The sequence below is a fragment of the Rattus norvegicus genome, chromosome 8 (assembly GCF_036323735.1).
Source record: "Rattus norvegicus strain BN/NHsdMcwi chromosome 8, GRCr8, whole genome shotgun sequence".
NCBI classification, from domain to species: Eukaryota; Metazoa; Chordata; class Mammalia; order Rodentia; family Muridae; genus Rattus; species Rattus norvegicus.
The window spans coordinates 114,764,934-114,792,403 of record NC_086026.1 but is presented as its reverse complement, the minus strand read 5'-3'; the positions used below and the strand labels follow the sequence as shown (position 1 = coordinate 114,792,403).

General features: G+C 43.0%; 1 protein-coding gene across 17 annotated transcripts in view; it reads left to right on the top strand.

The window, feature by feature from the left end:
* The window catches only part of Nek11 (NIMA-related kinase 11), a 259,233-nt gene that overhangs the window by 112,839 nt on the left and 118,924 nt on the right, over positions 1-27,470 (top strand). For 10 of the 17 annotated variants that reach the window (NM_001413824.1, XM_017595687.3, XM_039081562.2 and 7 more), the window contains 5 exons: positions 3,027-3,176; positions 3,286-3,364; positions 5,002-5,090; positions 8,857-8,953; positions 14,859-14,973. In NM_001413824.1, the coding sequence (NP_001400753.1) occupies positions 3,027-3,176; positions 3,286-3,364; positions 5,002-5,090; positions 8,857-8,953; positions 14,859-14,973 (530 nt within the window). The other 7 variants (XM_063265610.1, XM_017595681.3, XM_008766530.4 and 4 more) reach the window with 6 other exon arrangements.

Sequence of the window (27,470 nt, the reverse complement as noted above, 5' to 3'; positions counted from 1 at the left end):
GAATGGATTCCTCTTCTCCTCTGCCTCTCTCGTTCTTTGGTCTTCATTAATTTCCCCCATCACTGCATGGTGGCCAACACTGGAGGACCCGGCACACCTCTTACTAGGTTTATTTCTAGATATTTGACATTGATATTTTGCGACATTAGTGGAAGTGGCACAGTGATTTCATTTCAAAGTGCTCTTGTTGCAAACTTAGAGACAAGAACGGAGTTTGTATCCGGCGGGCTTGCTTAGTCCACTTATCTCCAAGGTCTGTAGAGTCTTTTGAGCTTTTTATGTTCTGAGTGTTCTTGGCTGATTTTTGTTATTTTTTCTAGCCTATTGTCTTAGGCAACACATTCATTTCCTGCAGTATAGGTACAGTATACTGATTCTTATCTTATCCCAATCTCAGTAGGAAATTGTAAAATTTCAGTATTTCACCAATACGTGTATTTTTTTTTTAACAATGTATTTTAAAGCTCTAAGAACAGGACTAAGGAAATTTCCTCCTGCTCCCAAAGTGCTGTGTTTTCTTCTTTATAAAACTCCAGATACATTTTGACCATTGTGAATGAAATGCGTCTTCCCCATCTGTTAAGGTGATGTTACAGTTTACCTTTTGTTTCCTATAATGAGGCAAATTTCAAAAGACAAAACTATTTATTTGTGGAGAGTTGTCATGTCATGATGAGTATGTGGAGGTCAGAGGGCAACGTTCAGGAGCTGATTACCTTCTCCCATGGTCACTATGCTTAGACTCTCATCAGATTTGCAGCAAGCCCTTTCATTTGCTAAGACATCTGGTTAGCCCTGCATGCTATAACTCTGAACTTCCTTGTGTATAGGTAGATTCTCAAGGTTATTTGGAGAGCAGTGTTTTGTTGTTGTTGTTTTTATTAAATCCAATCTGATAAGCTTTAAAAAATTGAACTATTTTACTGTTGCCCTAACCCTCACCCCCCGCCAGTCAGAACATGCTGACTCATTCCTCCTACATTTTACTTAGATTTAATGTAACTGTGTTCACATTTTACCTTATGTTTATGCCCTCTGTGTCCCATTTGTTTCATTCTTTTTTATCTCTTTCTTTCCTTTTAGTTTAAAATTTTGTAGTTGAATTTTCTTTCTCCCGGCTAGCTTTGTTTCTGTGTTAATCCTTCAATGATAACTCAAGAAAATACAATATGCAATCTTTTTACTGTCCAGTAAAACTGTCATTATGACTTCTTTTCCCTAGCACGAGGAGCTGAAAACACTTCACATCTCTGGATTTCTTCTGTCTTTTGTCTTGTTCTTGATATAAACCTGATTGCACACAATGTTTAGACCCAACATGATTTATCAGTGTGGTTGAAAGTTCATTTATACATATCCATAAAATGTTCCATTCGATGCTGTTTCTCTGTTGCTTGTTTTTGCCTCGGATCACCCTTTTAGAACATGTTTAGTACTTTCCTGCTGGCAAGGAACACTCTGTTTTTATTTTTCTAAAAATGTCATTATTTATGTGAAGAAATTTATCTTCTTAGATGCTAAAATCTCAGTACATTAAAATTCCTATACACGATACCATTTGATAGATGGATACAAAATTTGAGCTTCATGTTGATCTCTGGGCTCTAGCAGTTCTGTGTAAGAGCTCCTAACACTGTCTTTTTCCTAATTGAAACCATAGAGAGTTTGGAAGCAAAATGTTTTCATTCAAGAGTCGGTTCTCCCATTTGCTACTATGTGGCCTTGATCAAGTCACTTGGCTTCTCCCAGCCAATTTCCTTGTCTACGAGTTGAAAACGAAATCCGGTATTGACTCAGTTTCATTGGGAAGTTTGAGCTGTTGTGTGTGACAGACATGAAAGTGCTTTGTAACCAGCCCAAAAGCTTTAGTGTTATTAATCACTTATTGGAACAGAGACCTTTTCAGCATACATATTCAGAATTCTCTTACCTGCATGCATTTCCACAAGAAACCACAGAATAAATTCTGCTTCCCTCTAAGCATTGTTAAAAGTTATATAACATATAGCTTATAAACAGCCCATCATAAACTCATTTTTTTTTATCTTTTAAGCAACCATTATGAAGAGGGAAATCTGGCTGTTACATAATTCACAATACCCGTAAGATTAAAAAGCAAGCCTATTGTTTTTTTAATACGGAGCTCAGGGAAGACTTTGACTTTCATTCTCGGCATGATGTGGGGGCATTAGAACACGCTCCTGCCAGCTCAGAGGGCACCATTTGGCCTGGTTAATGCTTCAGCGCTGTGCTGCTCTCTGGTTTGATCTCCTGTTTCACAATCCCCAAGGAGAATTGTACATTTTAATGTGAGTTATAAGTAGTTTCTCTCCCGCTGCACTTGCAAATGGATTCTATTCAGAAAACTAATAAATAATGCCAGCTTCCCTTTTAACATACACAGTACAGGGAAGGCCAGGCTAATAAATTAAAAATTCATTCTGCATGCGGAACTTTTTTTTTTTTGGTTCTTTTTTTTCGGAGCTGGGGACCGAACCCAGGGCCTTGCGCTTCCTAGGTAAGCGCTCTACCACTGAGCTAAATCCCCAGCCCCTGCATGCAGAACTTTTAAAAACTACCTTAGGAAGGTAACATGTAACCTCATTTTGTTTTCTCTCATAAAGGCTCATTTTAAAATGCCCGACTACATTAATCAGATTTTATACTCTTTCCCCTGCACAGATATCTTGCTATTGGATTGTTTATCTTTCCTTCAGACAATGTAATATTCATATTTTTTGTGCTTTATCCTTTGATAGGTCTTCGATTTGTGTGCTGTGTGCCTGCATGCATGTGGTGTGTGCGTGTGTGCGTGTGTGTGTGTTTGTGTGTCCCTGTCTGTCTATCTTTTGAGTTCAGGCTTTTTTTGTTTGTTTTTCTTCGTTAATATGTAGTTTGTAAACAAACTCAAATACATGTTTGTGCATTGTGGCTAATACCCTAATATCTCTGAGGCTTTTCATGATGGGCAAATTTTAAATGGGACGTTTGTTCTTTACTTAAATGTTTTGGTTTTTTGTCTGCAGGTCACTGGCATGCATTTTATACGAGATGTGTTGCATGGATCATGCGTTTTCTGGCTCCAATTTCTTGTCTGTGGTTTTGAATATCGTTGAAGGCAACACGCCTTCACTCCCTGACAGATACCCACGAGAACTAAACATCATCATGTCACGGTACGCGAGCAAGTCCGAAGCGGACACTGTTTGAAGTTCTGTTACTGTGTTTGGAGGGAACTTAGGTTTTTGTTCATTTGGAAAAACGTTTTCTCTTTGAACATTACAGCATGTTGAACAAGAGTCCCTCCCTGAGACCGTCGGCTGCAGAGATTTTAAAAGCCCCTTACGTGGAAGAGCGCCTTCAGGTATTAACCGAGAGTGGTGTAGGGGCTGACAGACAATCTGTGACCTCACATGCTGTGGGGCTGAGAGTCAGTGAGGAATCAGTCAGAAGGGAGGAGAGCAGGTTTAATGGAGCCGAGAGGAATGAATACCAGGAAAACCTCTTTGCAAAGGAGGCCACACAAACTCTGGTTCCCAGATGCTACCTAAAACCACTTTCTACCTCAGAAGCTGGCAGATCTTACCTGAGCACCTTAAAGTCCATCCCCGTTAGGCCAAGAACGTATTGCTAATAATATGGAAATCTGAGCTTTTCATGGAGTTGTTATTACTCCCTCCTTTGTGACGTGATTTCAAAGCTTTAATTGGTTGGGCATTTCTTTGTTTTCCTTCACATTACAGAGCTTGATTAGACAGAGGACCTGCCTGGGGCATAGGAAGCAAACTGTTCTCTCTAAGGCTTCTAATCTTCCACAGGCCTCTCCCAGCTTTTGTTATTCTAATCCCCAGGCACCTTCCCGCAGTTAGGAATAGCTGTGAGAGGAACCTCAGGAACCGCCTTGCAACAGGTGCCAGCTTCCCACCAGTAGGCTAAGGTCTGGATCCAAAGGAAGCAAAGATAACAATGAGGTGTGCTCTGCCAGAAGGCACAGCGCTGGCCCTGGGGAGACCGAAAAGAAAGGGGCGGGCATGGTCTTCTGTTCTTCTGAAGTTTGACTGCAAGGAAAAGTAGGAAAAATGAAAATGATAACAAGAACAAAGGAAACTGAACATTATTAAAAAAAGAAAAATAGAACAAGGGGGGAGTGGCTTGGTGGCCAGAGGCATAGATGCCATCTTAACACTGTAAGTGGGTAGCCAGGAAAACAGTTTAAAAGGAGTCTTGAAGATGGTGTTAGATCCTCCGAAACTGGAGTTACAGACCTGTGTGAATCACCACGTGGGTACTGAAGAGTATGCCAGGGTCCTCTGGAAGGCTGCCAGGGCTCTGAACTGCTGAGGCACCTTGCTAGCCCTGCAATATTTCTAAATTAATATCAGTAAACTCTGAGAGCAAAATATAAAAACCTTAAAGGCAAACTCCAGCAAGGCCAAGATTACCTAGAAGCGAGTGAGTTGTAGCCGCTCTGGTTCAGCATTAGCTCCTGTCTGTAAACGTTGGGGATTCTATTCTTCATAGGTCTGGGCATCATTTTTGATTTTACAAATGACAATGTGCATTAAGTAAGTACCTCTTCTGCTTGCCGAGATCTAGACCACACCCCTGAATGTTGAACCTTAGCTAAGTGCCTCATTTGCCAGGTGCCCATCTTGTCATGGGGTGGGTTGACATAGTCTATTGAAGGCTGATAGCTGGGTGCTCCTAGAGCTGAGGGAAGGCCTGGTGGTGGTGGGCAATGGCAGGAGTGAGGAGGAGAAACCAAGAGCAAGGTGTGGTTAGTGAGGCAGGCAGGAGCTACCTCTGTGGGATCTCCCCGCACAACCTGCCACACAGTATTATTTAACCCTTCAAAGAGAGATAAACAGCTGCCCAGAGTTTTATCTTAAAGCGCCCTGCTCTGGTCTGCAAAGGCCTCACACAGAAAGGGCATGTGGTACCTTTGTGCCCCTTCATTGCTGAAAGGGATGTTTAAGGTCCACGTGTTTTCCTTTATTTCAGCAGCTGATGTATAAACATCCAGAGGCGACACTGGAAGACAAGAGGAACTCAGCCTGTCAGAAGGAGGCTGCCCATGCAGTTAACGCCATGTAAGTAGTCGCTCTGCCTTTAAAAAGCCCATCTCGTGTGAATGCTAAGCGCATCCGTCTTTAAAAATCTGTTAGTGCTAAGATGACTGTGTGGAGCATCCTAGACTTCACTTCAGTCTTGCCAAGGAATTAAGAAGCTTCAGTAATGTGGCGTGCCAAAGCCATTTGCCCCGGGTGATAGCAGGCTGATATTCTGCCTGCCTAAACCGTCACACAGCTCACAGGGTGGCGTCACAGTCTCCCGGTGAGTGTATAGAGAAAGGAGTGTCTAAGACATTTAGGAATGTTTATGCAAATGAGCCTTCCATCAGAAACCTAGATGGCTTCATATGGTGTTTGTTTAACTGACAGAATCTCTGTCTGCTGAAGGAAAGTATTGTAGGTTCTGGAGGCATTTGAAAAAAAAAAGCCAAATTCATTTCAGAGAGAGAGAATACATCTTTAAAAGAATCTCATTAAATTTTTTTTCTTTAAATTGTAAAAGCACAGAATGGTGGGTGGCTTCAGATCCTGGGTACCCACCTATGCAAACAGTTGAGGTGCAGATGCCAGGGACCCTGCTTCTTAAAGATTAAAGCTACAATTTTGTTAATGGAACTCTATTTTGCTAATAGAGCATTAGCTCTCCCTCCCCGGTGGTGTGCCAGTGGTATGAGAACAGGAGCCTTCTTGCTGACCTTTAAGGCCACATAGCCAGGTACTGTCCTCTGACACACACTCCTGTGTAGAGACTCTCCCCTGACGCACCCCCCAGTGGTCTCTCCATTGTGTCCGATTGGATTTCCCAGCCTCACCTTCAACCTAAGCAGATGGCACCTGAAAGAGATCCCTCGGGGTGATTTATAGACATGTTTCTACTACGCTTATTTTCTCGCATTGCTATCCATTCCTTCAAGAAAGTTTAATTTTGTTTATTAACTGCAGATGTGAGAGTAGAGATTATCCTGTTTTTAAAATGGCGAGTTAATTTTGGCTAGCCTGCTGTACAGTAGTTGTGGGACAGTTACAATCAGTGGCATGCTGGAATTCGATTGTCTGGGAGGTATTTCACACTGAATAATATGGATTTCAACCAGTCCCCTTTATTTCCAAGACCTGTGGCTATGTTTCAGGGAAGCCAGTTAGGTCTTATAAAAGAAGAGGGAGCATATTCCTGATAAATTGTCCCTTCCTGGGACACTGTGGTCTGGATTTTATTCTAGAAGCATGAGAGTTGCGGACGGCAGTTTCTAGTGGAGTTGCTGAAAGAAGTTGAGAGCAAAGAGCCTTCGGAGATACTTGTCCCTAACCAAGGACCAAGTAGAGGTCACTGGGAGTGTGGCCACCAGCCTTGCAATCCCTGTTTAGCGTGAGCAACTTCTTCGACTGAATGAAAAGGAGCTTCTCCAATAAATGAAGGGCAACTCTGATGTGGGTGGTGTTGTTCTCTTTTATATTTACACGGAGTTCATAGCCTCCAGAGGACACAGAGAGTGTGACTGGGAATTAGGCTTTGAGCCCAGGGAGGATTATTGACCTTCGCAGTTAACCACTGGACCATACTACCATAAAGTGTATATTGGAGAAAAAGCCCAGGGGATAAGCCACTCAAGACAATACAGTTGTTATAATGCCACCCTTAGACAGTGCATGTTATTATCTCATGTGACACTCACTGTAGCCCAGTCTTTACAGACAAGGAAACTGGGGTTCACTTTCTAGCACCCTTGGCTACAGAGAGTGAGGGGTGGAGGTGGAATTCACTGCCTTTCCAAAGACCATGACTATTACACAAAGCTGAGTGACTCTGGTGGTCTATTTACTCTCCGATGGCTAAGACCCTAATTTGTCTCACATTATAAAAACCAGCCATAGGCCATGAAATGAGCAGAAATTTGGAAAGTACACAATTCGCTTTTAAGCAGAAATCCAATTTGAGAACTAATGCTGATTAACTCCAGTCCTCATTGACTCGTTACCCACTCGGAGTTTATTAGATTCTCCTGCCTCAAGATGCTGCTGCCCTCTCCACAGAGCAATGATCCTTGGGTAAAATATTCCTTTAATTTTTTTCCTGAGCATGTTTGGTATGTTGTGGAATGTTTATTACTTATAGGCAGAGAGAGATTTACCTGCAGACTCTGCGAGCCTTGTGTGTAGTGCAGAAAATCACTCCCACAGAACGGGTATGGCCGAGGAAGCTGCAGGCAGCTGATGAGAGAGCCAGGAGGCTGAAGTGAGCTGCCTTGCCTTGGGGTGCCCCAAATAAGAGTCCAAAACACATATGATCACTTCCTTATTGATACCCTCACCCCCAAGTATAATTACCGAGCAATAGATTAGATGTCAGGCTCTAATGATATCAGGTCTCCGTCCCACGTGAAGACAGAGGTTGAAAGTTAGGGAGGTTGTGGTGATGACAGTTTGTTCAGGCTCTAAATGAAACCTCATCCTGCTGGCACTTGGGCTATCCCATCAAGAGCCTGAATAGACAGCTTCAGTACTTCACTCCGTATTAGTTACTTTCCCCACTCTATGATGAAGTACTCCGATAACAGCAACTTAGGGGATACAGGGTGTATTTGGGCTGGCTGTAGGGGGTACAGTTCATCACTGAGGAGAAGTCCCAGGCAGTGGGAGGTTGGGGAATGGTTGATGAACATCCTTGAGTTTACAGACAGGTCTATGTGGTGTGAATGCTCCTGTCACGGTCAGTTTCCGGTTACCAGGTGATAGTACGGATTTCAGTTGGGAAAATGTGTGTGCAGTCTGTTCTCGGGAGCCATAACATGCTGGTTCCTATAAACCACTGATTGTGGGGCTAACTGGGGAAATATATGCACATGAATTACTCAAGCCATTACATCAACTCATAGTTCCAACCCTGTGTCTAACTAAGTAATGCTAACATCTCCAAGGTAGCATAATTCCTGTTATTGGTTGAATATAAATGGAGAGTTAAATCTGAAAGGAATGCATTAAAAAGGCAAATGTAATACTTCCCATGCATATTAAAAACTATTATTCAGATTAAAACTATTTATAGGCAAAAGAATAGCATGAATATTCCACATGATATACTAATATTGTTCCTATTTGGCCTTGATTTTATAAGCTAATTAGATTAGAATTTTGATCATTGTTTCTAAGATTCAAGAGAGGCCATGTATTTTAGCTAATGTTGTTGAGAAGTGCCAACACTGTGCATGATCTCATTAATATGTGTGAAAACGAAATATGTGGAAGTAGAGAGTAGAACGGTGGCTGCTGGGAGAGGTGGGCTTGTTAGACAAAAGGAATCCTAAGTCCTGGAAGTCTGTCCGTCACACTTTGTGGTGGCTAATAATATGGTTCCGAATAGTTGACAGTTGCTTAGACAGTAGCCCTATTACCACTTCCGCTCCACCATAATGCCCACACATTCTTTGACATGCAGTTCCATTGTCCTCACTTATTCACCATGAAGTAGAAGGAATCTCAGACACTGGGGGTAGTAGCATTTTCACAGTCAGGATGCTCAGGGCTAAGTGCTATCTTCTCCTGATATCCCACGGGTTCCCAGAGTTGAGTACAAGCCATAGCTTCCATGTATGCTCTTTAGAAGAGAAGCACATGAAAATTTAAAGAGATATAATCATTTGTGGGGCTGGACCATGAGGGACAGACCTGATAGTCTGGCTTCCTGATAACCAATCTGCCTATTAAGATAGGCATCATGCTTATTTACACTATAGATATGGTGGAAGTGATTTGTACTGATTTTTATACACTTCTATTGACTTCACAGAAAGATTACTGAAGGAAGAAGATATAAAGAAAATAACAAAAGGGCCAAAGAACTAAGATCCCAGAACTTTGGGTCTGTGAGTGCCCATGTGCTCCAGGTAAGCACCCCTCATTCATGTTTAAGTGGATTCATCAGACTAAATGTGTAGGACAGAGGTAGAAAATAAAGCACCCAGACTGACATGGCCAATTTTGGGGAGGGCTTTAGAAAGTAACCTGACAGTTGGTGACAACCCTGATTCAAAGTAGCTTGGATCTACAAGTGGACCAGTTGATTCAACCCTCGCATATCAAGTGGTCACTGTCTCCACAGTAGAAGAAAAAGTAACTGTCAGGACAGATATGCACTTAACTTGATTTTCACTTCTGTCCTTCGTGTCTCACCTCTCTAGTCCATCAATCCCTTTTGTCTTGTTTTTTGTTCTTTAACCTCTTACTTCCTGTCTCTCATCCATATCATCATGCACTGTGGTAATAACTTTGCTCTAACTGAAGAAGGACCACAGATACCTGATACTGAATAAATAGAGTTGCAGGATTCCCTTCAACCCACATTCAAGTCTTCTGTATTTGAAATCTCTGAGTGGTAAATGCTATTTTCATTCATGGCTGAGAATATCTCTCTGGCCTTGGTGGTACGGTCTGTTACGTAGGTAGTCTATGTGGGAGGTCATTTGGGGCAGTTGACATCAGCACCAACCTTACCTCCTTTTATGATAAAGGCACCGTGGAGTAGAAAAGCTTTAAAATGCTCACCCAGAGATTTCTGTATCTGAGATGCTTTCTTTGGACAGAAAGCACCAACCTTGAGCCTGTTGTACAACCTCAATCTCAGTGCTCTGGACCTATAGCTTAGCTTAGCCACTCCAGGCTTCTAATCCCCAGAGTATGCAGAAGTCCAAGCCAATCTTCCCTTTAGACAAGTGAGGCATTTGTTTTCTGTCCCCCTCTGGGCAAAACAATGCTCATCTATTTCACCCAATTATTTAGAGCATCAGATAGTCCAGAGTTGGATCACACAGAAGAACTGGGCTTCTCCATGTACTTAAGGGTTTCCTGCTTGTTGAACTGGTCAACAGATACCATAAGAGTGCTGGTGATAAGTGCTCGACCCCACCCTGTGTTCCACCTTTCTGGTACCCCCATTTTTAGTGAACCCATCTGTAGTATCTGTCACTAGTCTCAGAGATCTAGGAAATTTCCTCCTCATAGATACTGGCCAACACAGAAATTGCTTGCCAAGAGGACACGGGGTCAGCAACAGGACCAGGTCTCAACCAAGAGAAAGATCTGGATGCTACCACAGATCTCAAGAAGCCATACCTCAAGAAAACTGAGTGCCTTGCTTCAGGACCTCAGACACCCCTAGGCACTGTGATCATTGACAGCCTCTGGGAGTAGGTCTTTGCCCCCGAATCTGTCTGTCCATACAAGACTGAAAACTAGGCATTCCCAAAATCTAGACAAGGAAGCTCACAGGTTCATGAAGATTCGGTGTTAGTTAATGTGTATGTGCAAACTACTTGCTCAATCATTAAGATAAACTGGAGTGTTTATTTCTGGAATGCTTTGAGATCTGAGAGATTTCTTTGCTAAAACTGGAGCTTGGGAACCAGATATGGTCTTCTATTTTATTTTTTTATTGTGAAACCTAAATGACCTTCCCTTCTCCCTTTTCCCTTCTCTTCCTTTCTTCCTTTGTGGCCCAGACTAGCTTTAAACTCATGATCCTCCTGCCTCAGCCTCTCACGTGCTGAGATTGCAGGGATGTGAAGCCATACCAAGCTCTGAGTTTATTTTGAAGCTATCACATGGCAAAGAAGAATAAGATCTTACGTGTTAGGGACTGATAACCTACCTCACCTGTTCACATTTCTTCTTTAACCCTTTAAGATGATCATCTTTGTGTCTAATATAATTACTGCCAGTAGTATAAACATGCTGTGACATATGGAGGTGCTGAACAACTATAAAAGCCAAAGCCTGTTTGTCACCGCTGCAGACTTGGGTATTAGGATTCTACTGATAACCCAAGACTGCATGGTAGGCAGAACCTCAGGAGATTCTCTTGTCCATGTTACTGCACAGAACATGGAGCCGGAAAAAACATCTATATTTTGGCCCAGCTCTGATGAATGAAGGTTGCTCACAGATCCTGTAATTCCCAGGACACAACCCTGGTGACTTCCTGCATTGGTGACTTTCCTTGATGCTATGACAGAACACAAAAGACACTTAAAGGGGGGGTGTTGTTTTGGGTCTGAGTTTTGGGGGATTCAGGATTTGGAATTACCTTCCGTAATAGCAGGGAAGCTGTGGTGGCAAGGACATTACATCTTCACTCAGAAGCAGAGAGACAAATGTCTCTCAGCCTAGCTGACCATCTCCTTTCATTCTGTCTAGGACCTCAGACCGTGGGCTGATTCTGCCCACACTCAGAAAGTGGGATGTTTTCTTTGGTTCAACCTTTTTGCAAACACTCTCAGAGACATGCAAAACGTGTTTCCATAGCGATTCTAAAGCTTGTCAAAGGGACAAGTAAGATTGCCCATCACGCTTCCCTTTCTCTCAGTGTGTGTGTGTGTTTGTGTGTGCACATGTGCACGCGTTCACACAGACACATGCACATACACATACAAACTCACACTGTCCTGTACTGGCTAAAGATTCTGGCTCATTCTTTGAGTTTTCTGAGGTTTGGTACCACTGACCGTGGTCCTGAGCTTTTCTGAAGTGTTTGCTAGGTTTGTATATGGATAGGATCATTGTTAGCAGTCAGCATGAGGATGACAGACGGCCCATTGGTCGCCCTTTCCTTTCTGCCAGAGGCCAGGTTGTCTTCAGCAAAGCCTCCTGAGCTCTCAGGTCCACGTCCAGCTGGCTGTCCTGTAAATTCTGTGACTTACAGGACACTTCTCAGGCTTCAGAGTATCCTGTGGGTGTTGGTTCTGAATCTGTTGGTCTTGGGTAGGGCCTGGGCTTAATCACATTTCAGATAAGCTCTTTTGCTTCTGATACAGAAGGATTACACCCTACTATCTGAGGGCAGAAAGTGGGGTTCCTGAACGTGACCATCCCCCTTTAGATGAAGGAACTGAAAAAGTCACCAGTGAGCAGATCTCTTATCTCTTTAGAGGGGAAAATCTCATTTAATGGGAATGGAAAAAAAGGAGGTGCAACCTGAGGGATGGCTTTCTTGTTCACCCCAGGAGGACTGCGGAGAAAGACAAGCAGGCAGGGAAGAGGCAGGTTGAATCATACTCACAGACACAAGAGGGAGATGGGTTTAATGATATTCACAGAACAATGCAAGAGGCCTGAAGGGTTTTCATCATCTCAGGGAAAGGCATTGTTGAATTGAAAAAGATGAAATAAAATATGACAGAGGCTGAATTAATCAGTTGCAAGAAGCTGGAGGAAGATGTAATAAAGGGAAAATGCAGCTGTCTTTGGCTGCATTTCCTCACCCCATCTTCTCCACATTCTGATGGCTTCATTTCTTGCCCATCTCACTGAGGCTCTGCCCTCAATTCCTCCTTCCTTCCTCTCATACCTGGCTGGAACAAACTCCTGTGTTGTTGTGGGGAGTCTGTTGTAGGTATGTGGGTGTTGATGTACGACCTTGCATATGAAGACCAAAGGTGAACAGTGGGGTCCTTCTCTGTTCCTCTTTGCCTTATTCTGAGAGGTAATGTCTCCCATTTAACTGAGAGCTCATTGATTATGCTAATGCAGCTGGCCAGCAAGCCCCGGGGATTTTCTTGTTTTCTACCTCTCCAACTTTGGGATTAACATCTGTCTTTTACAACATAGATACTGGGAATCTGAGTACAGGTCCTTACGCTCGTACAGCAAGCACTTTACCAACTGAGCCCGGTCTCCAGAACCCTCTTCAAATATTTCAGAAGCAGCTGTAGAGGGGAGTTTGGGGAGTGAGGGGTCCATATGTTATGGAAAATTCTCTGAGGCATTTAGGAGAGTGGCTTGGTTTGTTTTCAGACTTTAACTGACAACGTCTTTATTCTGCCAGGCGTTTTCTGCTTGGCCGCATCTGCGTTTTGAAGTCTTGAAGCACAGTTGAGAGTGGAATCATGTTTGACTCCATTTCTTAAGAGGATAGTAGTTTTAAAAAATCTGCAGTTTACAAGTCAAGCCCTGGCTGCTTTTTTTCCAATGGCGTCCTCAGTTGTACCTGTGCTAAATCCGGGCTTCTGGGGAAAGTACCTAGAAGACTAGAAGTCCTTATGTGTCCTGGGAGCTGGCTCAAAGAGTAGATCAGTGATCCTCATCCTGAGAGAGGTAGATACAGCATTTCTGTCCTCTTCAAGAGAATCCCAGCAAGTCAGTCAACTGAATGCTTACTTTTCAAATGCCTTTGAAGAGCATTCGGTGCTAGTAGTCCACCATCTCCCGGTTATTTCGGTTCTGCATGTGTCATAAGTGAGTCTTCGCAATCTGGATCTAACTGCACCTCCAGTAAGGAGAGCAGACTTGTTAACAACACTTCATGAGTATGTTCTCACAGATGCCTTGCTGTATGGGGGGGCATGGCTTCATTTGATTTGACTTACTTATTTAATATTACTTTGGACTTTCCTTTTTATTTCCTTTTTATTTCTTAATAAAAGGCCTTCTTGGAGTAGTTCCCTCACCCCCAAAAAGGTGCTTATTAGAGAAAATAGGAAAATTTAGTACTAGATTTAGTTTGCAAACACACATATGCAATTATTATTATTATTATTATTGTTATTATTATTATTATTAGTAGTAGTAGTAATAGAAGAAGAGGAGGAGGAGGAAGAGGAAACAGAAGAGGAAGAGGAAGAAGACAAATAATATATTGAAATTCCTACTAGTATATTTGGACACTTCGTCATTTATTTATTTATTCATTCATTCAGTTAGCTAGTTTTGGTTTTGTTGAGTCAGAATCTCATATTGTGCAGGCTCTCTTCAAAAACACCATTTAGTTCCTGCCTCTACTTTCTGTGGTGTCTGTGGTGTTTTGAATGAGAATGCCCCTATAATCTCATGTATTTGAATGCTTGGTCACCAGACAGTGTAACAGTTTGGGAGAGATTAGAAGGATTAGGAGATGTGGCCTTATTGGGGTAGGAGAACTGTGTCACTGGGGATGGACTTTGAAGTTTTAAAAGTCCATGTCTGGCCCAATTTCTCTCTCTCTCTCTCTCTCTCTCTCTCTCTCTCTCTCTCTCTACCTGCTGCCTGCAGATCAGGATGTGAATCTCTCAGCTAATGCTTCAATGCCAGGCCTGTCTGCTTGCTGCCATGATGATCATGGACTAGCCCTCTAAAACTGTAAGCAAGCCCCTAAATGCTTTTAAAAATAAGACTTGCCTTGGTCATGGTGTCTCTTCACAGCAATAGAACAGTAATCGATCCAACTTCCCTAACTGAAATTGTAGGCATGTGTCACCACAGCTATGCAGTTTATACCGTGCTGGGGATTGAACACATGACTTCTTTCATGCCAGGGAAACAGTCTATCAACTAACACACATTTCCAACCTCACCTTTTAAATTTTCAAAGCTGAATTACTTCATCATTCCTTAGATATTTGTCTTTTAGAATATTCTTGAAACTTGAAATTCTTAAACTTGGAAATCCAGACAAGACTTTGAAGTCATTCAACTCCAGACATTTAGTTTTGAAATGAGACTGAGGAGGGCTGGGATGACAATAAGTTAGGTGGGATACTATGGGCACACATTGAAGAGAAATGCTTGCTTCTAGCTGCTGATGGAACCGATACTCGACTGAGCTCCCTGGGTATCTTGATTGGCTCACCTAGCTATGGCCTAGAATCTGATTCCTTTAGAGGTTAAGTTCTTTGCCCAAGGTTACTGTCGCATTTCTCTTATCCCAAGTTACCGACTCGAAGTTTGAGAATGTATCAAGCTTAGGAGTGAAGAGTGCTGTGTCCTTTGTAGTAGGGCTTCTTCCTTCTGCCAGCTCTCATGTTGTTAATTCTCCTCCCCAAGGAATTAGATGAACTGACTCTGGAGAGCCTGTCTCAACCTCAGTCCCTTCCTTGCCTGAACCTCGATGAACTTGAGCCCAGTTTAGAAGGCACCATTGTTGACCTCGGACATTATGGTATGTGTTTGCGTCACCTCTCAGCAGGCTGCTTGTCTGGGCTCTGAGAGAAGTCCTCAATGTATGTGACTCCCTACCATTCCTGCTCAGGGCTGTAATGAGAAGGGCCTTTGTCCTCTCTGTCCTCATTGCAAGAGTGAAGATGAGTTAAAAACTCACATCTGTTGAGAGATGTCTTCTGAGTATTATAAACAATATTACCATTAACTGAGTAAGAGTTCCCCAAAGCTCTTCTCCCTTCTTTCATGATTGGCTCCCCAGCCCCTCGGGTACATTTAAAGTGAAAACATAAAACAGACTTTACTAGATCCACTCTCCAGATGTGCAGACATCATTGCCAGAGAGCAAGAGTGCTGAGAGAGTTACCCAGCTGGAGGTGCCACAGGTCACCTACAGAGGAAGCCGTGGCTACCTGGTCTTTCTGAGCCTCCCCTACGATATCAATGAAATAGGAATAATGATTTATCTTTCCGTAGTTATCGTCAAAGAAAACAGAATTGAGCGTGGAAGTTCTCTTAGTTTAGTGCATAGTAAGAGCTCAAGAAAGAAGCAAGCACAACACTGTCAGGGAGAGACTTGAAAGCTCCAGTCATTTTGGTCTTGTTCCCCAGCGTTCCTAGTGCCGAGAATAACACACTCTTAAAAATATTCAGTAATTATTTCTTGGATAAATGAATTTATTAATTAATGAGTAAATGGAGAAATGAATGAATGATATATTAGTTTAGATCCTTAGGAAGCAAATGCCAAGGCAAGACTAAAATGCATGACTTTTTTCTAAATACTTGCACGAAAGGACAAAGCTATGAGAGGCTGGGAGAGCTAGTAGACCACAGTTCAAATCTTACTGCACATAAGATGGGAGACTAGTAGAAATGTGTTGTTCTGGGCTGGAGAGATGGCTCAGCAGTTAAGAGCACCCGACTGCTCTTCCAGAGGTCATGAGTTCAATTCCCAGCAACCACATGGTGGCTCACAACCATCTGTAAAGAGATCCGATGCCCTCTTCTGGTGTATCTGAAGACAGCTACAGTGTACTTATATATAATAAATAAATAAATAAATCTTAAAAAAAAAAAAAAAGAAATGTGTTGTTCTACTCAGGAAGTCTCCAAGTCACCTGTTGGGTGCCTGCATTCCCACTGCTACTGAATTTTAGCAGCCTTTGCCTGCAGGGGTGGTAGCCTCTGAGAGAAGACCTCATTGACAGTAGGTCCTGGAGGTGCCGAATGTGAACCATTTTCACTGATTGAACATTAAGGAAGTGAAACTTGGCTCGTGTCTTCATCTCTCTCAGCTCCCCCTCGAGGTCTTCCTGAACTGGTAGAGTTTGACTCACCTCCTTCTGCCAAACAGAGACGAGCACCTGATGCTCTTCAAGCTACCAATTTCCAAGTTCAATGTGACGCTGGAGGCCATCTTATAGTAGGACGATGACAAGGGCATGTTGATGTCAGATGGATTTATGCTCATTTCTTTTTACTATATTGCTGTTTCCATTTGAGGAGAAGTGGAAGGGATCAGCTGTTTGAGGGTTTTCTTTCCTGGAGTAGGAAGCTGAGAAAGTTAGGTCTTGTGTAGCAACTGATGTAGGTAAAGCTATGCTGGAGGTCACACATGGGAGGGAGAGCCGGTCCTTCGAAAAGGAGCCCAGGATAGGATAATAAACTATCATCTGAGCTAGAGAAGTGGGAGTCTGTTCTCCTGCTTCAAAGAGGAAAAGAAATCATTAAATGTGTTTCCGAGAAGAGAAACCAAAGACATGAAGGCATGTGCTCAAAGATCACCCAACTTCTTTCTAGAATAACCTCTCCTTGGCATCTCCCAGGCTGCGGTCCACTTGTAAGAAACAGTCAAGTGTGGTGAGTGAACACGACCTTGTAAGGCAGCGCTCTGTGCTAAGGCTAAGCTACTCTAACCACAGAGTGACTGAGGAGCTAAGTCCACAGCTAGCTCTGACCACAGAGCCTCTGTTCCAGGAGCGGGGAGCTCCTACCTTCCTTCCCTCCCAGGTTGGTTTGTTTCACTGCGTTGAACAATATGCTGATTATCTGCTCCATTGCAGGTGGGCAACCCTACTCCCCAAAGCTCCTCCTTCATGCTTTTCTCCATCATAAGCCATACAATTCAAAATAGAACAAGTGCACAGTAGCGTGAGTGGATCAGATATCTTATAAAACAGTTAACAGTTCCATTCTTTTTCTGTAAGTTTGTAGTTTTATAATTATCTTCTCTTGGATATTAAATTGAAAACAAAAGCATAGATATATGTAATGTTTGGGATTGGCAGTCCATTAGTGTGGTAAGCGACTGAGATCACTGGCAAGCATTTTGGGTAACTGAAATTCTGAGGTGGGGCACTTTACATTGCTGATGAACCGTGAAGTAGGCACTCATGTTGTTTGATTTTTGTTTGGAATTCAGCGCCACGCTCTCAGCACCTGGAGGAACCATTGTTCATTACTACCTAGCACGTACATGGAAATTATGCAGTCATGCTTTTAAAGCCCTACCCCAATCATTTAATTCGTTTTTGATAATGAACTGGAAAATTCCTCTGGGAAGTGAGGAGTTAGGTGTAGAGGAGGAAGACAGGGTAAGATATTTGTTACATTTGATATGCATTTATTAGGGTAGAGCTGATTTAGTCTACCTAGTCGTGGACTGCCATCATAATCAAATGAGAAGAGACTGATGTAGGTAAAGCTATGCTGGAGGGCACACATGGGAGGGAGAGCCGGTCCTTCGAAAAGGAGCCCAGGATAGGATAATAAACTATCATCTGAGCTAGAGAAGTGGGAGTCTGTTCTCCTGCTTCAAAGAGGAAAAGAAATCATTAAATGTGTTTCCGAGAAGAGAAACCAAAGACATGAAGGCATGTGCTCAAAGATCACCCAACTTCTTTCTAGAATAACCTCTCCTTGGCATCTCCCAGGCTGCGGTCCACTTGCAAGAAACAGTCAAGTGTGGTGAGTGAACACGACCTTGTAAGGCAGCGCTCTGTGCTAAGGCTAAGCTACTCTAACCACAGAGTGACTGAGGAGCTAAGTCCACAGCTAGCTCTGACCACAGAGCCTCTGTTCCAGGAGCGGGGAGCTCCTACCTTCCTTCCCTCCCAGGTTGGTTTGTTTCACTGCGTTGAACAATATGCTGATTATCTGCTCCATTGCAGGTGGGCAACCCTACTCCCCAAAGCTCCTCCTTCATGCTTTTCTCCATCATAAGCCATACAATTCAAAATAGAACAAGTGCACAGTAGCGTGAGTGGATCAGATATCTTATAAAACAGTTAACAGTTCCATTCTTTTTCTGTAAGTTTGTAGTTTTATAATTATCTTCTCTTGGATATTAAATTGAAAACAAAAGCATAGATATATGTAATGTTTGGGATTGGCAGTCCATTAGTGTGGTAAGCGACTGAGATCACTGGCAAGCATTTTGGGTAACTGAAATTCTGAGGTGGGGCACTTTACATTGCTGATGAACCGTGAAGTAGGCACTCATGTTGTTTGATTTTTGTTTGGAATTCAGCGCCACGCTCTCAGCACCTGGAGGAACCATTGTTCATTACTACCTAGCACGTACATGGAAATTATGCAGTCATGCTTTTAAAGCCCTACCCCAATCATTTAATTCGTTTTTGATAATGAACTGGAAAATTCCTCTGGGAAGTGAGGAGTTAGGTGTAGAGGAGGAAGACAGGGTAAGATATTCGTTACATTTGATATGCATTTATTAGGGTAGAGCTGATTTAGTCTACCTAGTCGTGGACTGCCATCATAATCAAATGAGAAGAGCCAGCTGGAATGTTAAGGCTTCATCCCTGTTTAATTCCTTATCTGTGGTACTGATGAGTTCTTGAATGTTAATTTTTTTTTTTACTTTTTTCGATTACAATTACATTTCTCTCATTTCTCTCCTTCAAACACACACACACGTAACTTATGTAACAACTATTAAAGAAAAAGAGGCCATGAGTTTGAAAGAGAACAAGGGAATAGTGTGTGTGTGTGTGTGTGTGTGTGTGTGTGTGTGTGTGTGTTCCTAAATAAACAAACGTGACCTTCTCAGTCTGTACAATGTTACTTCTATGTTTCCGGGTGACCATTTGATCTCAGATGACCAGTTGTATGCTCTACCCTGGAGAATACTATTTCTCACGCTTGGCATTCCTTAGTTGCCTGTAGGTTTTTGTCCAGGGTTGAGGCCTCAGACCCATGAGCTTTCTCCTCCTTCCATACCTTCTAGAAATGTTAGAAGCTACATGCCTAGAGTCTTATCAATATGGCTGCCTAAGCATGACTTGTATGACACAATACAAATGTGCCCATTAATTTGTGCCAGGTTCTTCCCTGTACTCCAGCCTTGTTTTTCTGCCATGCAGCTGAATTTCAGAGAAAATTCATGATCCTGGATTCACCCATGATTGTGTACTCCTTAAGTCAGTGATTCTCAACCTCTGGGTTGAGATCCTTTGACAAATCATAACAGTAGCAAAAGTATAGTTATGAGGTAGCAATGGAAATAATTTTGTTTGGGGTGTCACTACACTATGAACTGTATTAAAGAGTCAGAGCATTGGAAAGGTTGAGAAGCACGGCCGTAAGCCAACCTTTGAGGTCCAGAGGCTGTCCGTCTGCAGTCTAAGCAAATGCAGCCTGTTCATCTCCTTTCCAGTCACTCCTTCAGCGAGTCCTAAACCTTCTCTCAGTTTGGGACGAAACTCTGACCTTGTGGGGTTCTACTCTCTGAGGGAAATCTTCACACACTCTCCTCTTCTGAGAATATGGGAAGAGGCCTCCTTTGCTGAGGCTTGAATATCAAACACTCCTTTGGGATACACAGGTATTTGGATAATTGGTCTCCAGCTGGTAGCTGGCGGTACCATTTTGGAAGGTTGTGGAGCCCGTGGAAGGCAGAAGCTTGTTGGAGAAAGTGTGTCACTGGGGACAGGCAGGTTTTCTGGCCCGGCTTCACTTCTCACTCATTGCTCCCTGACTACAGATACAGTGTGACCAGCCCTTGGGTTCCTGCTGCATAGCTTCCCTGCCATGCAGTCTTTACAATGACTTTAAATGACGTTTGCACGCTCGTGGGAGGCATCACAAGACTGAAGTCTAGAGAACACTGTATTAAGGAGTCGTGCCAGGACACACAGATGTGTGGACTAGAACAGTCCCTTCTAGAGATGGTACTGAGATGCACATAGGTGGGTGCGCGGTTGCAGAAGCAGGCGGAGTAAGGCTTTTTTGTAGAGTTTGTCTGTTCAGGACCGTTATAGCCTCAGTTATAGCCTCTAGTGTTCAAGGCCATTTTCAGCCATGCATGGAAGGCAGGCCAAGTGGCCCTTCCAGTGGTTATCATGCCTCATGTGGTTGCGACCTGAGAGCATCAGATGCATTTGGTATCCTTTGAGATAGGACATCTTTAATTCCTTCATGGGCTTCTTTATCATCTCTTTCTCTTAAATATCCAAGTAGAAACCAGGTGATTTGAACTTCCGCACAATGTTTTCAGCATTTTATTTTTTAAAAAAGACACCCTCTAATGACTCAGCAGTTCCACTGCTATTGCCAGAGAGAAATGAAAACAGACTTCCAAGAGGACGGAATGCAAATACCCTTAGACTTCCTCATAAGTGTTAGAAATACAAGTCCAGCATCTGTCAGCATGGGAGGTCTCCTTGGAAAGGAAAAGTAACTTCTCTCCAAACAGGAAATGTGCACAAATATAAAAAAACAATATTTTAAGCAAAGACACTTCACACTAGTGAGTTTAGAATGAAAGACTATTTCACCAAAGCTCAATCCCCAAAGAAAAAAATCTCCAATGAAAAGGTTCAAATTTGGGGCAATACAAAAATTATAATTTCAATCCAGGACATCCATGAAGACCAGGTTGACCCCTGGGGTGTCCAAAGAAAATGGAAATTTAAGTGAAACAGAGAAATCTATTTAGATTACAAAAGAAAAGCCTGTTGGCACTTGGACTTGGGTTCCAGGAGCAGAGTGTGCATACTCTGGCAGGCAAGGGGTAACTTTCCTTTCATGTACCCAGCGGGATGCTAGTGAGAATTCCACTAACAAGTTGGTAAGACAGGCGGACAGGCTGAACTCCAAAGGCAGGCCCTGGAAAAATTGCTTACAGCATGAAAGTTACTTAAAGAGAAATGCCTGGACTTATACAGACACCTAAAAGCCATGGACTATTCAACTGTATTCAGTGTTGGGGATAATGTTTATAACTTAATATGTGAAAATTTCTTGGGAAATTTCTGGTGTAAACTAAGCATTAACATTGTTTAGACCTAAGTAGAAATTGTGATATATCTAGTTCTATCTATAATCAAATTAACGTTACATTAATGTTACAAATACTAAAATTTCTTTACAGGTCATTACCAGGCATTTTATAAAGTAGTATTAGCAAGGAAAACAAGAACATGGTAACTTTAGTTTACCCACTTAGTAATATCAAACACAAAACGGCTCACTTCAGTCTGATGCCACAGTACTCAAACTGGTAATAGTAGCTATTTGATAGTAAGTGCCTAAATATGTTAGAGCATAAAAAAAGAACCCCGCTATCCAGCCATTAGTTATCCCTGGTTTACTTTTAAGAGAGAGAGGACTACCCCTGTACCCTTTTGAATTTGTAAGTGGAAAATGTATTTTTATCCAACATCTCAAATAGAATTTAAATGGACGATGTTAGATTTAAAACCATGCTATAATAATGTACTTGATAGCACTACACAGTCTGTACAAAGAAAAACAAGCAAGAAATTTAGGGGACGAGAGAGGCTTCCTTTCCTTGGTGTGCTTTTACACTGAGTTGTGCTCTAAAACATGGAGATAAAGTTTGGCATAGCTGTATGCTCTCTCTGTGGAGATAAAACTGCTGGTATGAAAGAGAGAGAGAGAGAGAGAGAGAGAGAGAGAGAGAGAGAGAGAGAGAGGAGATAAAAAGAAAAGAAACAAAACCAGGCTGAGCAAGCCGTGAGGAGCAAGCGAGCCAGTAAGCAGCACCCCTCCATGTCCTCTGCAGCAGCTTCTGCTCCAGGACCCTGCCCTGTTTGCATTCCTATCCTGATTTCTTTGATGATGAACAGTGATAAGGAAGTGTAATCCCAATAAACCCTTTCCTCCACACGTTGTTTTTGGTTGTAGTGCTTGATCACAGCACTAGAAACCCTCAGACACAAGGCATAATAGAGAGAGAGAGAGAGAGAGAGAGAAAAGATAGCCCAGCCCAGGGTGTGGTGGAGCAGGTCCGTAACCTCAGCAGACAGGTGTAGGTAGGGGATCAGGAGTGGAAAGTCAGTCTGGAGTATGTATTGAGTTCGAGGGTAGACTGAGCTACGTGAGACCCTGTCTCCAAAAGTTAAAAAAAAAGAATATAAAAAAGAGAGAAGATGGCAAACCCTGCCCATGATAGAGAGGCCAGTGAGACGTTGGCTCCGTAAAGAATACCGCGCTGGGGTCTTCATCATTATTTAAAACTGTGCTCTCCTCAAGCATGACTAAAGGACATTGATAGTAGTTTTATTAATATTTATCCCTTATTTCATTGAGTTATGTGTATGTTTTATTATAGCATTTCTTTCTACTGTAATAATTGATTCCCAGGAATAAAGACCCCTGCAGTCATTCATGAATCTAATATTGAATTTTTAAAAACATGCAGATTCTCCACCCTGAAGCATATTTAATAACTTAGAGTGTTCCTTCTGCATGATCTAACTAGAATTTAAACATTATATCCAATTTGAAAAATTAAAGTGAGTACAGACTGACACTTCCCTAGCCAGCCAGGCTGATGTGACATCCTAAGAAGGAGACACAGAAACAGGACATTAGAGTCCCCGAATGTTAGCACTCAGAGGAGAGCAGCACCTGTGGATCTCTGAAAGTAAGTTTCTCAGCTGAGAAGGCTGTGATCCTCCTCTTAGCAAAACAAGAGTAAAACGTAATCATTAAACTAAGGGAGAAAAGAAAAGAACACACTGAAGTTACCTCGCCTGGCCCATCATGGTTCAAGTCTGGAATGAGCCAGTTAAACAGAAAACTAAACCACATCCATTGCAGCTTTTAAGATTGGGCAGGGCTTAAGTTTGCTGGGAGAATCTCATGCAGCATCACAGCCGTCTGCTCAGACAGCAACCTTCTCCTTCAGTGGACGTGTCCGCTCCCTGCTCCACAGTCCACATTTGTGCTCTGGGTTCAGTAGTTCCTACCTGGAAAATACATCATGATGCCAGGCAGGTTCCTGGGTTACCATGGGACTCAGAAAAGAGACCTGTGTTTGGGTCTTGACTTTCCTGTGTGCCAGCATTCTGATTTGGAATAAGACAGTTACCCTGATTGTAGGAGGAACAGTGTGGTCCCCTCTGCAAAAACACTGGATGCAAAAGGCATCTCCTATAGGAGGACCTAATGAAGAATTGCCCGAGAGACCAAGGATTGCTGACAGCAGACAGTGCCAGCCAATTGGGAACTGCTGTTTGGAAGCGATGCTTTCTTGGGACCAATGGGGTGTGGGTGGAGGGTATTAACGAAGCTTGTAGCAGTGTGTACAGCATTTCTCACCTGCTCTCGGAGTCTGTACTGTTGGTCCTACACCAACTCACCTTCAACCTCCAAGGGCAAGTAGGGCACAGGCAGCAAAATGATCTGATGATCATTTTTAAAATTTTTTTAATATATATAATTGACATGGGATTGGTGATACCAACCTCATAAGTGCTGTGAGTTTTTAAGGAGACAGGGTGCTGTGACTGGCACCGACAGCACCTGGCTTTGGTGAACAGGGGCTGCTTTCACTCCACCTCTTGATGCTCATCCTTTAGTACTGGCTCAGAATCATCCTTCGTGCTTTAGCCTGTTCTGATGCCTACCACGGGGACTCCTCGACTGCTTCCCAAGACTTGGTCTCCTAAGAACTTGCTTTCTTCTGCTGCTCCAGAGTCCCACGAGTCTGTCCCCAAGTCATACCCTAACTTGAGTTCTAATGCTGAGACAGCTTTGCTAATAAGCCTTTGGAAAAATCACTTCTTAAAGATGTACATTTAATTATATTTAATTAAAATTTTATAATAAATGTTCTTTATTCTTGTTCATGACGCATGCATGCAATGAAATAGGACCATATCTACCCCCACGGCCCTTCATCTCCTTTAGGTCTAATTAGTACTTCCCATGTGTATTAGCACGGGCCATCCACTAGAGCATGTGAGGCACACCGGCGGCCACATGTTTACATCAACTGCCATCGATTTTCAGTTGCTTCTCAGCAAGGGGTGGGTGTGGCTGGGTAGCACCCCCTCATCTATGATAGAATTTTGGCTGACTTGGTCTTGTGCAAGTAACCACAGCGTTGTGAGTTCAGGAGTGTGACAGTCCTATTCTGTCCCATAGTTTACATGTCATAGCTCCCCTCACTACCACACAGCTGTTCCCCTTCCATGATGGTCCCAGAGCCTTGGTGTGGGAGCAGTGAGAAAGATGTGTTCAACCAGTTATGCATCTCAGCATTGACTGCTGCCCACTCCAAAATGAAGCTCCCCTGGCCAGTGTTGAGAGAAGCCTTGGTCTATGGATATGAATATAGATGTCTAAGAGGCAAGCAGACAGCAAGAACATTTAGCAAAATAATAAGCTTAGTTCCTACCTAGGACCTATAGCCTCCCCAGCCGTGGGCTTTTGCCCAGGATTCAAGTGCTGGACATGAAATTCCCTCCTATGGAGTAGGCCTCAGATCCAGCCAGAAGCCTGGATATTGTTCATGTAGTGTCTCTGGCTGAAGAACTGACTCCTATCTCTTTCAACGTACCCAGTGAGCAACATGTGATGGTAGCACAAATGAACTAAAACCTGTGGGCCAAAGGACTATGCCAGCAACTTGGTAAGGTGGAGCGGTCTGAGATCCTGCTACCCAGGTACTCTCTGAGATGGTAGTGCCTCACTGCTCCCTACTGGATTCCTGGCCAAGAACGTATGTCCACACTCCCCACATTGGTCATGTAGCTCAAAACAGGTCTCCATGCTAACGAGATATCTAGAGGCCCTGAGGGTTTAGCCAATAAGCTTCCCTTCCCAGACATTCCTTCCTGAAAAAGGTATTTAATTTCTGGTCCACCCTGAGGAGTTGGTATGCATCCATTTTCCATGATGAACAATCAATGAACAGTATGGATGAACATGGACTATCTCTTTCTTCGAGAACCACAGTGGGGAGCCACAGTCTGTCTCCTATAGAAGTCCTCTCTGCACTTCCAAACAACTGCAGCTAAGCTAAGGACAATAACACATGATCTAAGCTGGAGTTCCCCATTTCTTCATGCCCTGGGCTAGTGGCCATCCTCAGCCTGCAGCCCCCCAACTCCAATCCTAGCTCCTCAAGACTCAGCCGCACCTGAATGACCAGGAGTTTGGGGGCACCCAGTCACACCTCTTTGCTGGCCCCTGGACCTTCAATACTTCATTCAGACTCCCATCTTAGGCTGCACTCTCCCACCCCGAGTGGTGTCTCAGTGCTACAGCAGCACAGGGAGATGCAGTCAAACACGCCCAGCATTTTACCTCCCCAGGAGCATGTTCCCTCCAATGGCAGCAGGGCAGAGCATGGAACCACAAAAAATAAATAAATAAATAAATAAATAAAATAACACTTGTCATGGTGACTTGCTACACAGAGGTAGGGTGAGTGGATGCTCAATCAGTCGTCAGTAGAAGTACTCTCAGAAACTGAGCTGCGTGACTCTTGTGACAAGGACATAATGTTTGTGAGTGAGTGAGGAGTTTGACTAGTTGAGTGTCATGACATTTCAGAGTGGAAACACAATATTGTCTCAAATGTACTTCATTATATAGTGTGGGAACAGAATTTTAAATTGGTTATCAAATTTGCAATGAATGTTGATTGCCCTCAGACATTTATCTGTTTAATTTTTATTGCTAATACTTTGATGTTTGTGTATAATATTCTTATTAGAAAATGGGGGTGAAATTTGCATTTTTGGTTCCTCCATGTGTTATGTAGCTGTTTCGTCTGCATCAGACATTCCCTCCTGGAGCGGGAAGGGGTATGTTAAGGAGGTTCATGAAACTCAGGAGACATTGGAGGCCTCTCCCCCAGGTTCTAAGAGCAGCAAACAACTGCTAGGGTGTAGGATCCTGTTCAGTGGTCTAACTGCCAGCTGTGCAGACAACTCAGTGATGTAGAGTTATACGTTGTCACCACATTTCAGTGGTGAAAAAAGATACCAGTGTCACCCATGCCCCCGTATGCCTCCTCAGTAAAACTCACTGGGTTAGTCACCCAGACGAGACTGGAATTCTGTTGGCCCATTATTGCCTTCTCTAGTTGGGGTAAATAGACATTTCTTCATGGATTCAGAAAAAAAAGTATTACAGCATTGTGGTTAGACCTAATTATAGTATAATCAACCAAACTCACATACATGCTAGGGTTGTATAAGGCCAGTCGTCCAGTCATTCAGAATGATCTTATTATGAAGTAAAATGGACCGACTTCTCTATGTAACTGGATCTCACAAGTCTAGCATGTCATTCTAGTCTTTTAAATGGTCTTAGTAAGCCTAAAGCCAAAAACATTCCACTATATGTGACATTTAATAAAGTTCTTACATTTCTTAATTCAGTTCTTGATGTGTAGAATATTCTATTTTGTGTCCATAAAGAGCTTTGCCAAAACTGCTGGTGGATACAGTTATAATTGTAAGGGTAGTGTTTATAACCTAGCTTATTCTCCATTTCATCAACTAAACACACCATTAGGATAGGCAATGGAGAGGGAACCAAAGAAGCCCACACTCCTATCCTTGTGTCTGTAAACATTAAGTTATAGGACAAAGCCTGTGAATTCAGGCTGTAAATGGAGCTAAGGTTTCCAGTCAGATGAGTTCAAGGTAGGAGACTCTTCTGATTCTTAGAGTAGTCTCTGTGTCATCCCAAAAGTCCTTAGCCAGAAAAGGGGAGCTGAAGGGATGGCTCAGTAGGTAAGAGCACTAGCTTCTACCAGAGAACCAGGGTTTGATTCCCAGCACCCACTTCATGGCCCACAGCCTCTGTGATTCCAGCTCCAGGGGATCGAACACCCTGTTTTGGCCTTTGCAGGCATTGTACTCATGTGCATACTCATCAAGTTGAGAGAGGAAGGCAAAGGGAGGAAAATCAGAGAGGGAGTGTGGGAGGGGTGTGGGGGGGACATAGCTGCCATTGCCATTGCTGCTTTTGAAGATGCAAGAAGAGGCAGTAAGTTGGGGGAGGTGACATCTTGAAAGAGGAAAATGGCGAGAAAAAGGACTCTGTGTGGAGCCTCCATCGAGGAAGCATCTTCACCCAGAGATCCACGTCAGATTCGTGGTCTGTGCAGCTGTGAGGTAAATCGTTTTGTATTATTCTGTAAGTCAGTAGGACTAACACACTTAGAGAACTAATATAGCTGTACTAGAATATACTGCTCCATCCAAATAG